General features: G+C 42.6%; 1 protein-coding gene across 2 annotated transcripts; it reads left to right on the top strand.

The window, feature by feature from the left end:
- Window positions 1-1027: 1027 nt before the first annotated feature.
- On the top strand, window positions 1028-13077 carry LOC120424666 (facilitated trehalose transporter Tret1-like). 2 transcript variants are annotated; one of them, XM_039588840.2, is made up of 6 exons: window positions 1028-1167; window positions 7739-7859; window positions 7917-8051; window positions 11142-11327; window positions 11396-11640; window positions 11703-13077. In XM_039588840.2, the coding sequence occupies exons 2-6, from the start codon at window positions 7757-7759 to the stop codon at window positions 12471-12473; spliced, it is 1440 nt and encodes a 479-aa protein (XP_039444774.1). In that variant the 5' UTR covers window positions 1028-1167; window positions 7739-7756; the 3' UTR covers window positions 12474-13077. The 2 variants fall into 2 exon arrangements, with proteins under 2 accessions (XP_039444774.1, XP_039444773.1); XM_039588839.2 differs by lacking the exon at window positions 1028-1167 and adding an exon at window positions 3264-3608.
- The last annotated feature ends 1326 nt before the right edge of the window (window positions 13078-14403 follow it).

Genomic DNA, 14403 nt, shown 5'->3' with positions numbered 1-14403 from the left:
GGTTAACCTGCGGCCCCATCCGAAACCTTGACCAGCTTTCCATAATCTTGCGATGAATCATCACGCCGACAGCAGTCCGTTGACTTTTGGACCCGTTGCGTGCAGGTAATTTTGGGGTTATGTACCGACGTCTTGACCTCAGTACGGTGGATTTTGATTCCAACATGAGTCACCACCAGTAATAAATTTGTCCTCAAACTGTCTAATTCAGTTATAATGGAATTCATTGTCAGGCCTGTTGTCATGTCAATTCGTTTTTGGCAAATTACAGCCAAAATAATGATTTACTGTACGTCAGAAAAACAATTTGTTGTGTTGAAAGATGTTTTGGCGCTCCCTTCTTACTTCGTGTGTTGGCAAACAAACTAATTGGCTTCTAACAAGCAATAATTATGGTGATTGTGTGAGAAAATATTGCCTTGCGTCATTGGGATGCGACCGCTTAAGTAAAACATTTAGGTTTGATGTAAACGTCACACCACGCCATAATGGCGGCTGCCATAAAAACTGGTTGAATGTTTCTGAAAGGACATCTCACTATCTTTATTATTAGTAATGCTCCTTTCAGGACACCTACGCAGGGGAAAATTTCACGAATGACGCACTTTGGTTACCACTTCTTGCGTCAGCTTCAGAATGAGTCAAAAGGGACGCCCGAATGATGAAAATGAGCGACATAAACAGGAAATTCCAAACATTGGCACCATTCCGTCTCGTCGCTTGTTTTTACAACCATGTGGAGAGGTATGAGAACACCACCACGTGGTTTTTCTCCTGAATGAGATAGGGGGAGAGAGCGAATGTCCTTGTGTTGGTCCTTCCAGCATCCCTCGCGCTGCTTTAACCGTTAAGGGGTGTATGACGTCACTCATGGTGTTCATTTACATAGGTATTTGTGTAACTTTGTGATAGCAGAGGGGAAAATTTCTAGTCCTGCTTCTTGCACGTGTCTGTGTTCGGTCCCCCGCAGACACATAATCGTCCCGATTGTACCGTAGCGAGAAAAGAAAATCGATCACTTCTTGGCTGGTCCTTCGGGCGGACAGACGTGACACGTCGTGACGCGAGAAAATCGTGAAAAATTAGCAAAAAAATAACGTGAAATCAAGAGTGTTACGCGTGATATTGGTGTAGTGCATTGTGACAACGCAGTAGGCGGCTTAGGAGGTGATTGGCGTGCGAGGTTGCATACTTTAAGGGGAAAACGCAATAGAATTACATAATTGCCAAAATTTGCGCTGCAAAAACTCTCACTCGTGTCAATCACACTGGTTTGCGGGAGAGCAAATTTGGCACCGAGTCGTGAAGTTTTCGGACTTTGTTGTTAGTCTCGGGTTCGATGAGGCAATAACATGTGTTAAGGGGGTTGATGTGTCTGCAGACCCGTCACAATGATAGGGCATTGTATTCACGGCGTTGATGTCTAAATTTGTGCTTCCGCCCTATAGCCATGTGCTCGAACAGATGTACATGTCATCGTGAATGCGACATTCTGAAGACGAGTGATAGCGAAGTTTAATAAAGTTCGGGTAAAGATAATCCATGACTTTCAAAAATTGGCAGATTTAATGCATATGCCATAATTGACAGGGCTTTTTTTTCGTTTTGTTTCACATGTAAATCCCATAGTTAATTTTTCATTTTATCAAATTGATCTGAATCCTCATATGTTTCCAAATATATCATTCATTGCTATAATTTATGTCTCTGTGCAACGTACATACACCGAGTTATTTATTTAATCATTCCTTGTTAATTACTTTTAATTATCTTTAAATTTACGGAAACGGTTCTCGTTAGCAGAAAAAAAACATTCCTAAACCAAATTTATTTTTACGAACTCTTCAACACCATCAAATCTGGAGCAACACGAGAAAAGGACAAATAAGCATCTTGAAAGCTGAAACTATTTTGAAAATTCAAAGACAACAAATAACTTTTTCACAAAACTCAAAGTGTTAAACAATAGCTGGCATTCCCAGCTACCTTCTAACGCCGCAGGTTTTTGTTAAATAGCTACCTGTTGACACGGAATTTGCTAAATAGTTCTAGCTGTCAAAATGCTTATGCGCCCTTTTCAAATGTTGCTCCAGAAATTGCATTTGAAGGACCGGACTTGCTGCCGCAAGGTCATTCATACCGGCGGCGGTAGGGCCCAAAAGTGAAAGAACCGTCGGGTGGACGTCGGTACCCATGCCAACGGAACAGGACGCCGCTCTCGTCGAGACGGAAGGAAGAGTTTCGCTGTATTGGTGTGTGGGAACGTGCCCTGTACGGCGCATGTCCACCTCCGGTGCAAACTTCCGATTCCCCTGAAAAAGAAGTGCAAATGACCTCGCCGCGTGGGAGGATGTTTTGTTGTTGTTGTTTGATTGTAGCAGGTTTTGACAGATTCTCATAATGGAGGATGCTATAAAATGAGTTTAATTGTATTTTTGACATTATGGTTGATTGCGCAGAATAATGATCGCTTAACCTTTTTTTCTGTGCCGCTGTAAAGAAATATAAAACGCTCCGTCTTGAAATGATCGGGAAACCAAAATGTAAACAAAATGCTCTATCTGAAGACAAACAAATGCCGTGACCAAATTTTTAGTCAAATTAAGTCGCTCCAAAAAGCACAAACATGATTGATTTTCCTGACAGTTCCATTAGTGAGAATCCGGAAACTGTTCGACTCCCACGTGGCTTATCTTGCACACACATTCGAAAACTATCGAAACTCAAACAGAGTGACACACAGAGAACGAACATTAATTTTACGACATTTGGCATTATCTCGGTTCCAAAAAAACGACATTCTCTCCCAAAATTGTTGCTCTCATTTGGACCTTGCACTCGCTCTTCGGCTCCAATCGTGCTGGTTGTAAATTTACTTACACGAATACTAACACTATGCCGGTTTGAGGGAGCTCTTTTAGATGTTTGGATCTACAAAAAGTTTTACAAATGTCGTAAGATTTTTTTTCTAGGAAGCTGTTCATAATTTATAAGACCAATCTGATAACTAGATTTTTTTAAATACATTTCATATTTTCCGATAATTCTGAAGATATCTGTACATCTTACTCAAAGGATGTTCTTGGATTCCGCTTCTCAGCCATGAATATTTGCCTCTAAGCTGTACAGAGATGTTTATCATCTCTCGATTTTGTCCTCTCCCGCCAATATTCCTGCATCCCGGCGTCCCCGAGTCCTCGTAATATATTTATATATTTTCCTCTCGCCGTGTACAACACCCGATTTCCACGAGCAGTGCGATGGAGGCCCGACCGTCTTGCGCGCGCGTTTTCTGTATTCGAGTGAGTTTGGTCCCAGCCGCCGACGAACCGAATCGAACCCGACTGTCAGTCGACGGTTGAGCTTCGAACGGGCAAGTTTAAGGTGCCGACACCATCAGCAGCAATTTCACCTTAAGGAGCGCGGAGAGAGGACAAACCGTGTGGAAAATTTGGGCCGGGAAGCAAGGAAAAATACGACCGATTGAACCTTGAAACGTTGGGTTTAAAATTGTATATCGACAGCTTTCGCGGGGTGTTAAAAAAGGACTTTTGGCAGCTTGAAAAGTGAAATTGTATCGACTAAGTCGGTTCCGTGGGAAATTCTAGGTGAGTGGAGACGGTTATAGCAATTGGAAACCAAATATAAAGTGACTTGGAAATAGTTAACTCGATTTTTAAGAGTTTAGACTAACTTTGCAAACTTTCTTAGGCGTTGTAATTTGGCGGGAACAAAACTCATTTCGCACAAACTCAGCCAGTTCAGCTACAAAACCACTTTCATTTTCACCAAAATTTAAGAAATGAATAAAAAGCGAACTATCAACTTTCAGTATTCCACATGCGTGCTTCAAGATGGAAGGCTCAACAATACAACTGAACGAGATCTGTGATAAGAAAAAAAACGCCCTGCATAAAAAGTAAAAGAGCAAATCAAAAAATTAAGGAAAAAAAACGTGTTGTGCCTTTATAAATTGGCATCAAGCTGTGAAAAGTGCCGTCGTAAATATTTATATCCCTCCGGCAATTTCTTCGAACGACATTGTTTGCTTCTGAGGGAAATGCAAACTCGAGGGAAATCAAGGCGAAATACGTTCCGATCGCATTGCAATCCAAATTGTTTGGCTAATATTGGATTAAAGGCGATTATGCAGCGTGCCGCTGTAAACAAATCAACGTTTTTTTTCTTTTTGCGCGCTTAATTAGTGCGAAAACGCATCTTTACAATTGACGGCAGCCTCCATTATGGCTAAGTAACTGTCAAGTGTCAGAACCGGTTCGATCCTGGGCAATTGCATGCTGCAGTAGCGCAACAATTCGCAATTCCATGGAAAATTTACGACCGTTCAATTGAATTGCTACTGCAAATAGATTGATTGACTGGGCACTAGGGACGGGCCTAAGTGATATTGGACGCCTGCAAGGTTCAACGGTTTGCATCCAATCAACGATGGTCTCCAAAGGGAAAGTACTTGCCAGTAATTGGGCCACTTTGCTTACAGCGGCACCATGTTCCAGGACAGCAAAGGTTGTCGAAAGGTCACGCAAACACTTTCAGATTGATTGCGCCTTATCATATCATTGTTTCGGCAGGTTCTCTTTGGTGGACTTTTGTTTTCTTGTTCAAAGCTTTTTGAGACCATCGACAGCGACAGACAACGCGAGCGCCGTCCAACAATAGAAAACTCGGGGAGATAATGTTACGTCTGCTGGAGGAAGAACGTCGATAACGAGACGAAAATATTGAATTTCAGCTGTTCAATCTCGAAGTTGCGATAAGCCCAATGTTTTCTTCCACGTTGACCTTCGCAGATCTAGCATGCGATTCCCCGACTAGAAATGGTACGCTTCGAGTAGGCCTGGGATGGCTGCCTACGCGCTTGAACCGGTTCAAAACAGATAAACCCAAGAAGGCAGTGTAAATTAGAATAAAAATTCACATTCCGTGTCCCGTTTTGTGGTAACGACGCGCCATGTCTGGTTTTGGTCCACGAGGGAACGTTAATATGGAACACGGGAGAAGCATTTCAATGAATGGGACCGGTTTAGCAGCCGTTCGGCGTGGATGTTTTACGGTGTTGATGTCAACTGATTTAATTTTAGCACATTGGAATTTGATATCAATCTATCCAGGTTTTTAAGCGAAGATGGCGTTCGAATGGTGAACGCCCGAAATGACAAAATCGCGCAGTAGCACCAACAATAGAAAAAAAAAATGTGGCTGTCATGCCATGGCACACTTGTTCTGTAATGTTGGTACCACTGCGTGATTTTGACATTTCAGGCGTTCACCATTCGAACGCCATCTTCGCTTAAAAACCTCGATAGTGTTTTTGAAAAGGTCCTATAAGCTATTGTCTTTCATATCGACCTTATAAAAAAAAGACTAGAAATATATTAAAAATACTAGAAATGTTTAACCAGACTTATTCCATTTTAAACCAATATTTTACAATGTAAACATGTTTGGCGCTATAAAACTGCAGATTCTCGGATTTTTATACCAAATGCCAACCTTGCCTGTATGCAAGCTGGTAAACTGGTTTGAAATTTTATTTTGATTCATTTTCATTAAGGTGGCGATTTTGCATCGTGTCGTTCCATTTTCTGACGCTTTTGTTATCGTTAAATGAGTTACGTAAAAGTAGTTCAAGCATGTCTTTCAGCGCACTTAAAACAAGAAAATTTTAACTCCATCCCACATCAAACAATGTCGAGCATACGGTCAAAACGCCGGGCGTACCGCTACAAACAAACGCTTTCCCCCTAACCCGGAATTGTTGATCGTCGAAATTTATGGGTGTTTTCCTTCAAATTTGCCCTGACCATGACGATTTTTCTTCAGCACAAGTGACAAGCGTCCTCCGAGTGACCTCTACGGCACCGGCTGACGTAGGCGGGCGGAAAACACGAAACAGTTTTTCCTTCGTTTGCTCGGTTTGTTTACAACTTTTCCGACCGAAACTTTTCTCTCTGTTGTTTCGCTCTCATTTCGGACGATGACGTCAGAGTTGGTTTTTGGCTGGTTTGGCCGAAGCACGTGAGGCCGCAACAGGTCGATGGATTACGTACGTGCTTCGGTATACGATTTATTGACGTTCGGGGGGTGCGAACCATAAAAGCATGGGCTCTGTCAAGATATGAATTTTATGGCGCTTGTTTAGGCGCCTGACGGCTTCTGGTTGGGTGAGTTGATAAGCTAGCTGGAGCCATGGCTTTTGTTAGTTTACAAATAGTTTCGAGCGATATTTTGACAGATCATCACAAGGTTGATAAGACAACTTCTTAATGGGTGCTTGCACATGGAATACTTAGTTTCAAAACTAGAATCTTTCGACTTTCAGCGATACGTTGTGCTGGTTATCGCGATGAGCTGACCGGTATCAATAAATTTGTTATCTGTAATCGGCCATAGCTGTGATCCCGATAACCTCGTGAGGGCACCCAATGATGCGCCTTCGGCTGCCACCAACATCGAAACGGCAGCCATATTTATAAAGTTTGAAATTAGTCTTTCTCGGGAAATTATTAAACGCAATCAGGAAAATAATAGCATCAACACGAGATATCGCCTGTAATCTTCTTTTTACTCAATAACGCAACCGCTATAAATAAACTGGTTGGCCTTATTCCTTAACTAAATAGCCTGAATTTAAATGTGCTACAAAACATCAATTGAATTGTTAAAATGAATCTCAATTCACAAGACAATGACAGTTTAATTCCCAAAATCGGGTTTGCCAAATTTCTTCCAAATCAGGTTAACGACTGACCGGAAAGCCGGCAAGCCAGGCCGAGTGCCAAATCAATTTACATAATTTGCATTGTAGCTGCAAACAATGCTTGGACCGGTGCCAAATACGCGACGACACCTCTTTAGAATTTAAGGTAGTTCTTACTGTGATGGTCTACCGATTCACGATTTTGAACAATGGCCGAAAATGACGTTCAACAATCGGTACAGTACCCCTCTCACTGTAGACAGGTACGCGATTATAAAACCGGTCACGGTACGGTGACCGAGACAGCCAGCGCCGAACCACCGTAACACGAAGTCGTGTTACGATTTCGCGGGGAAGGTAGAGAGAGAAGAGGTTTGCTTTTAAAATTCCGTTCAAAATAGCCCAACTGTGGCATAAACAATCTGTTTACATATTTATAGTTGCCGGTATAGTACGCTATACTTAGTTGCTATCTTTTTGACTACCGGTATGCTCAACAAATGAAGTGTGTTCATGCAAAATGCGCGGCTTTTAAATTTTGTGAAAACTTGCAAACTGCCCTAAAAAGTTGAACTAAACGTGGCCCTAGTGTAGCTCAACTGAATTAAAATGGATAAAAAGTCGAATCTAGTTGTCTATGTCAGTATGATGTGTACACAGAAAACGCACTAGGAATTTAAACCTGAAGAGGAAAAAAAGGTGCAAACCTCGGTGCAAACATTCTTCTTTCTTCGTTTTTTTGCCAGCTCATGAATGACGCGTCGTCGTCGTTTGGTGGGTGTGTTCCCGCACGGTTTGGCACCGGTTCAAAAAGTGTTTACGTTTTGGCGCGCGTAGTGCACGATGTTGTCTCCTTAGCTATCGTATTTCAAGTGCACGCTAATGGAAACCCACGAAAAGCAAATAAATCGCGTGCACATGTTTGGTCTTTTTGTCACTGGGACGCTGCAGTCACGTTTTCGCTTGGTAGAAGTGTGCCGCTGTAACTAAACGCAGTTATTCTGGTTATTTTTTCAGACAATTCTTTAAACCACAATGAGTAACAATGGCCCAGGGGTCACGAACCCCATGCTGTACGACCCACCGGAGGGTCAAGCGTCCAACACAAAGCTGATGCAGTTTGTAGCCGGTGTTGGAGGTGAGTTGAACCTTCGTTGTCTGAACTTTATAAATCAAACATCGCCATTCTTTTCAGTGTCGTTTGCCGCCATCAGTGCAGGAACTGCCCTCGGGTGGACATCCCCGGTGCTGTCCCAGCTGACCCCGGTTGTTGAAAATGGAACGACCTCCAGCAATAGCACAGATGGATTTACAATTACGGCAGAAGAAGGTATGCGTTTATCAATCAGTCGCCACCGTAAGGCCTCAGATCGATCGTTGGACTTAGCGGTGGAATTGTTCCAGAAAGCACACGATACGGCTTATCGGATCGTTTGTAATTTTGTTACCGAACGTATTTCCGAATCGTTGAGACAGATTAGTGACGCAATGACAGCGTGGGGAGCCTATCTGGCTATAGTCCTTTGAATCACTCGGACAATTCGTGATTTGTGCATTTATGGATTGGCAATAAGCGATTTGGCATTGAAATTAGCAACGTGAAAGATAAGCTGCTTCTTAAGAGGCTTCAATTCACTGATAATTTGATGGAAGCAAGCTATTAACGAATTGTCGTAAACAGTACCGCTGTAAATGTGTCGTTTTGACATTTTTCTGGTTTTGAGCTGGTTCCTAGTCAAATCAATCCGAATTCTGAAATGGAATTTGTATACGATACTAATTGGATTCCGTTTCAGAATTAAGATTGAGTTAACTGGGAATCTGCTAAGACATCAAGGGTTGGCTTGAGACATTTTTCTCTGTTATGGCAATACCAATGTTTTACTTATACCCCAGTCCCAAAACATCATATCAATTACCCCGAACTCAACTCACCCGCATGACAACCCTACACCACGGTAGCAACCGCACAGGAATCCCGCAAAGATATTCCAATAAAGAGCCTTCACTCCATCCACCGAACCTGCCCAGACGTCTAATTGGCCTGTGACCGCGGTGACGAGATTTAATGAGCTTCAATTAATCTTGCATTTATCAAGTCGCGCCATGTGCGGGAGGTTCAACAAAGACAAATGCGTCCACCATTAGTCAGCCTCCGTCCGGCCAGGCAAATTCCGGTTTGAACCGCCGTCAACAGCAGCCCAGAGAGTTCAAAACTCTCGTCGGCGGCGACCGCGCGTTCTAATTATTCGATCACGCCGATTCATCGCGCGATACTCAACTTTATTGGGTCTGCGGGAAAAGGAGGACGAAAAGGTCAATTTGTACGGGTCAGGAGAAATTTGGTCTTTGATGAGCCGGTGGGCGATTGGTTTTAGTCACTTTGTGGCGTGACATCTTGGCGTTGACGTTTATTGTGCGATTTTGCAGTGGTTGCCATAATGGCGTTGGTAGGTTTTATTCACAGCGGAACGTCAATATAGGTTAGGTTGCCAAAAAGTGAGGCTCTTTTCACTCTTTCCAAGACTAATTAAATTATTAGCGAGTTTAAGCGCTAATCTTTCACTTACTTCATGGCCCGCCTCGTCATTTGTCGTGCGCGCTAGTCAACGAGTTTATTTCTGCCAAGCTACTAATTTGTACCAGTAATTACCGCCAATTAACATCCATCGATGTACCACTGGTGGGCAACCGCAGGAGACTGTCAGTTTCGATATTTCACTTTGGCTCCATGCGTCAGATCATCATCACGATTAAGTGGGCCAACGTGTACTAAATTTAAACACTTCCCGTGGGGTAACCCTCTGCCATACAATTTTATAAAAGTTTTTAACGATGTTTATTCTAAATATGATTTTTTAAACGAGCCGTTACCTGATTGCGCTTAGGCAAAATTAAATTTTAATGATAGGAAATTATTCGTTTTCTTCTGTAATCAGAAAAGGGTTGACATTGACAGCAATCTCACTTAAACGAAATGGATATCCTCTGCTACTTTAAATAGATGTTTGTCGTAGCAGCACTCGCTTGACTTTTAATGGAGATCATAAATTAAAATGGGTTCCATTGAAGGGAAACGGGATACGAAAGGGCGGCGTAAAGTATTCATTTACACGGCGTCAATATTTGCATTTCGCTTCTCCGGCGGCAACGCGGTGGACAAGCCTCTGAAAAGGAAGCTTGCAGCTTGTCCAATTGGTAGATTATACCGTACTTTACTTGATTAAAATGGACGCAAAGGCCACAAGGAGGCTTGGTTTATGAGTGACAGTGTTTTACACCTTATGGTTTGAGAAAAATTTGACATTATTTTGTAATATAAGTTTTAAATTCAACCTTAAATCTTTGTTTGTTTTTGTGTTGATCTCTAATGGAATTATGTAATTATATATTCGGATTTAAGCTATTGCTGCAAGCGCTCTTCTTCATACCTTTTTTATTCGCTCTACAGCATTGACCTGACGCGACCTTTGGATTTGTTAGTCCAACTGCCTACCAGCGACTCCACCGAAGCAGGACCCAGGGGACAACTCCTACACCTGTATTGAGCAAACGACCTAACCCTCTAGGTTAGACCAGGACCAACATTTACTTCCCCGTCCGACAGGAGGCGTGATCAGACAAATCTCGTCTCGAAATATGCCACCGGGACCGTCTGGGATCCATCCCAGGCCGACTGGGTGAAAGGCAACCACGCTTACCCCTACTCCACGGGTCCCGGTGTCAATTTATACGCACTTGAATTTGCTAACTTCCTTGATGATAATGGAAGCGGCCAAAGCTGGAGTGCATACTAAATAATATGGATTACCGTAATCTGGGGTGAATCGGGACTACAGTCTGAATAGGGACAGCAGTTTTTAGAGCACGTAAAGCTTTTAAATTTGGAAATGGATGTACACATTTTGTTGGCCTGAGTCTGTTCTAACCGAAACCAACCAGAAAAATCAAAATTTAGTGCTCCAACATGGTTAAAACTGCTGTCCCTATTCGCCCCTTATGTCCCAATTGACCCCAGTTTACGGTATTTATTCTATTGCGTGCTTTCCAATCGCTTTATTTGCAGCGGCACCATTTTTCTGGAGATGTTGTCAAATGATTTACGACCGCTATTATGGCGACTCTTGAAAGCACTCAATCACTGCTAATCGTTGAGACAATTTGTTCTCGAAATATTAGCTCTCACTTCAGTTTAAACTGTTTGTGCGGCCCGAAAGTAAACAGATCCCAGAACAATAAACCAATCAACTTGAGTTCTACAATTTAATCGCCCCTTGGAATGCCCTTAAGCCTAGGCCGTGCAAACGTGCCCTGAAGTGGCGAAACGAGCAATAAAAACTAGTTTCGAGTGTGTTTGTCCAATATCTTCAGCAATCTAATCAATAAAAAATCAATTTTACTCACGTGTCTCCATTTTCAGGATCATGGGTCGGCTCGTTCCTGGCCATTGGCGCCTTTCTCGGAGCGCTCCCGGCGGGTGTCCTCGCCGAGAAGATCGGTCGGAAGTACACAACCATGTCGCTGGCCTTGCCGTACCTGCTGAGTTGGGCTTTAATCATCTTCGCCAATGGTGCCGGAATGCTGTACGCTGGCCGGTTTCTGATCGGTATGTTGGGACTGTTTTGCTTGCCATAATGGCGTCGGCGTTGCTATAATTCGCGCGTTTCTTCGCAGGTATCTCAACGGGAGCATCGTGCGTTGTGGCACCCATGTACATCTCGGAATTTGCGGAAATTTCGATTCGCGGAGCATTGGGCGCGTTCTTCCAGCTGTTCCTGACGGTCGGAATTCTGTTTGTGTACGCTATCGGTCCGTACGTTTCCTGGGTGTTGCTGAGCGTGATGTGTGCCGTCTTTCCGGCGCTTCTGATTGTGGCGATGTTCATCGTGCCGGAGAGTCCCACCTACTTGGTGAAAACGGTGAGTTTGAGCGCGGTTAGTTGGTCAAGTTTTTTGGTAGATAACGAGTTGCTTTTTTTCAGGGTCGACGCAGTGAGGCGGCTGTGGCTTTGAAGTGGTTCTGGGGGCCAAATTGCAATACGCAGAATGCCGTTGAGGCCATTCAGAGTGATTTGGATGCGGTCAAGGGCGAAGCCAAGGTGTCGGATCTGTTTACCAAGGCCGTCAACCGTAATGCTCTGTTCATCGCGCTGCTGTTGATGTTCTTCCAGCAGTTTTCGGGTATCAACGCGGTCATTTTCTACACGGTGCCAATCTTCCAGTCTGCCGGCAGTACCATGGATCCAGCTATCTGCGGTATTGTGGTCGGTGTCGTTCAGGTGTTGATGACCTTTGTGTCTTCAGTGCTGATCGATAAGGCCGGTCGCCGGATTCTGCTGCTGCAGAGCAGTTTCATTATGGGATCATGTTTGGTTGTCCTCGGAGTGTACTTCAAGCTGCAAGCCGACAAGGCTGACGTGTCCGGAATCGGTTGGCTCCCGTTGGCTTCGGTGGTCCTGTTCATTATCAGCTTCTCGCTCGGATTTGGACCGATTCCGTGGATGATGATGGGTGAACTGTGCGCTCCAGACGTGAAAGGGCTAGCTTCGGCCCTGACGGTCATGTTCAACTGGTCGTTGGTATTTTTGGTCACCAAGACCTTTGGAACGATGCAGGAAACGCTGGGAGCCGATTGGACATTCTGGTTCTTCGGCTTTTGGATGGCGGTCGGCACGTTGTACGTGTTTTTCAAGGTTCCGGAAACTAAGGGCAAGACCAACGCAGAAATTCAGGCTCTGCTTGGAGCAAAGTAATTTCGATGCAGTCTCAATGACTAACGCACGCATACACGGGAAACGCTTTATTTGTGAAGATTTCTATGTTTTATTAGGAGATTTTCGACTGTAAGTTCGTGTTTGTACATATTTGTTTTACGTCGGTAAGAACAGAGAGTCAATTGGAAGCAATCACCCACCTTCTGGAAGCCCGGGCGCAAAATTATGTTGTTATAATTTTCTGCCATAGTTACATCAAGTAGCAACATCCCTTCCAATGTTTCAGGTGTTAGATTTTAGTTTGTTCGATGCATGTGCAAAGCAAATTCGTTAAATTATAAGTACTACAGTGTAAATGTTTTACTATTTTTCTCCAAATTGTAACTAATGAAAAGTCTAGCTAGTTTAATGCATGCAGTACAATAAAATAAGAAAAAAAATACAGAACAAAAAAAAACATAACATGGGTGTGTTCTTAGTCAACCAAATTACTCAAATAACCGAACCTAGAGGTGTCCAAACAGCGATTAGACCATATCATCCCTTTATTTTTATAATGAAACTCAAACAAAAAATAATAATACAAACCACTAAACAATCAAGCACTGAAACAAAAAAACGATGAAAATACCTCTCTCAGACAGCATATTCCGAGATTCGTTTCGGGAACCTCGCGAGGTTCCCGCTCATTTCGCTCGCATTAGGAATTATCTAGAAATTTTGTTAAGTGCCATATCATTTCGAGGAGTCGGCAGTCGGTTACGGTTTTGGGCGCCATCTTGGCCAAACGCTTTGCGCATACGTGTGACGCCATCTTGCGGAAAGGACAAAATGTGTGGAAGCCATATTTACAAAACATAAGCATATATTTACACAGCAATACTTACGTGTGTGCGTGTGTGCATGGCTGGGTGAAGATATTAGTGGTTCTAAATTGTTGTTTGTTCGTCCAAATACAACTGTTCGCGCAGGACTATAGTGTTTCATGACAGATACAAATAAACCATAATGTTGGAAACTAAAATATTTAGCAAAAATTGATCAGAATGAAAAGCAAGATGTAACCGCAAGGATTGTTATATTAGTCATAACTAAACGTACAGCTATACACTATATACTCCCAGAAAAAAAGAGGTTAGTCCAAACTCAAGCCCGCGGCGCCATGAAATGCTGGAAATAAACGAAACTGAATGAAACTATGAAAAATCTTTGTTTGTCATTTGCTAAGAAATCACTTCAACCTGTCTTATCGAATCGCGACCGCTATTTATTGAGCAAATATTTTTCGATTTGTTTGCACCTCAACTTCCGAATCACGTTTCACCGATCTACGCGTGGCCAAGTGAGTATCCTGTATTATTCATCGATGAATTGTATTTCAAATTAGTTCAGCAAAATTATAACTTTTATTATTAAATTTATATTATTATATTTGACGTTGAATAACCAGAGCCCCGGCGATGGCCTGATATATGCTACCGAACAACATTGGCAATATGGCGTCGTTTGTTTACCAACATGAGATTGTTTGTGGACGAACCAAAAAAAATCTTTTTTTTTGTAAATCTTCTATAACCGTTGTGTACTTATTTTAAAGTCATACATAATAAACAAAATATCGTTAAATTCTAGAACAGAAAAAAATATATATATATTTTTAATTGAAACCGCTTTCCGTCGTACCTTTAGTTTATCTTTAGTTTCTAAACCGGTTTGCTTTAGATTGTTGTTTAAATTTTTGAAATTTAGCATAAATTAAGATAAGTTGTAAAATTTCCAACTTCAACCATGTGCAACAATTTCCATTTCACCCGTGCGGGAAACCGATAATGGGGTTATTCATGCGTTCCAGACTGTCAAAATTCCAACTTTTATTATTTTACATTTGACGTGGAATAACTGCTAAGAGATCCCATAATGGCGGTTGCCATAATATGTCATGGGCTTAACCTTATTGTTTGTTGTCAAC

Source organism: Culex pipiens, chromosome 1 (genome assembly GCF_016801865.2).
Source record: "Culex pipiens pallens isolate TS chromosome 1, TS_CPP_V2, whole genome shotgun sequence".
Lineage (NCBI taxonomy): Eukaryota > Metazoa > Arthropoda > Insecta > Diptera > Culicidae > Culex > Culex pipiens.
This window is presented reverse-complemented; position numbering and strand designations above follow the sequence as displayed.

What these genes read in the sequence shown, in the direction of transcription:
- LOC120424666 (XM_039588840.2), top strand. Translation starts at nt 7,757, where the DNA reads ATGAGTAACAATGGCCCAGGGGTCACGAACCCCATGCTGTACGACCCA. An exon ending in CGCTGGCCGGTTTCTGATCG is followed by an intron (nt 11,328 to 11,395) that starts GTATGTTGGGAC and finishes GTTTCTTCGCAG; the next exon opens with GTATCTCAACGGGAGCATCG. An exon ending in CCACCTACTTGGTGAAAACG is followed by an intron (nt 11,641 to 11,702) that starts GTGAGTTTGAGC and finishes GCTTTTTTTCAG; the next exon opens with GGTCGACGCAGTGAGGCGGC.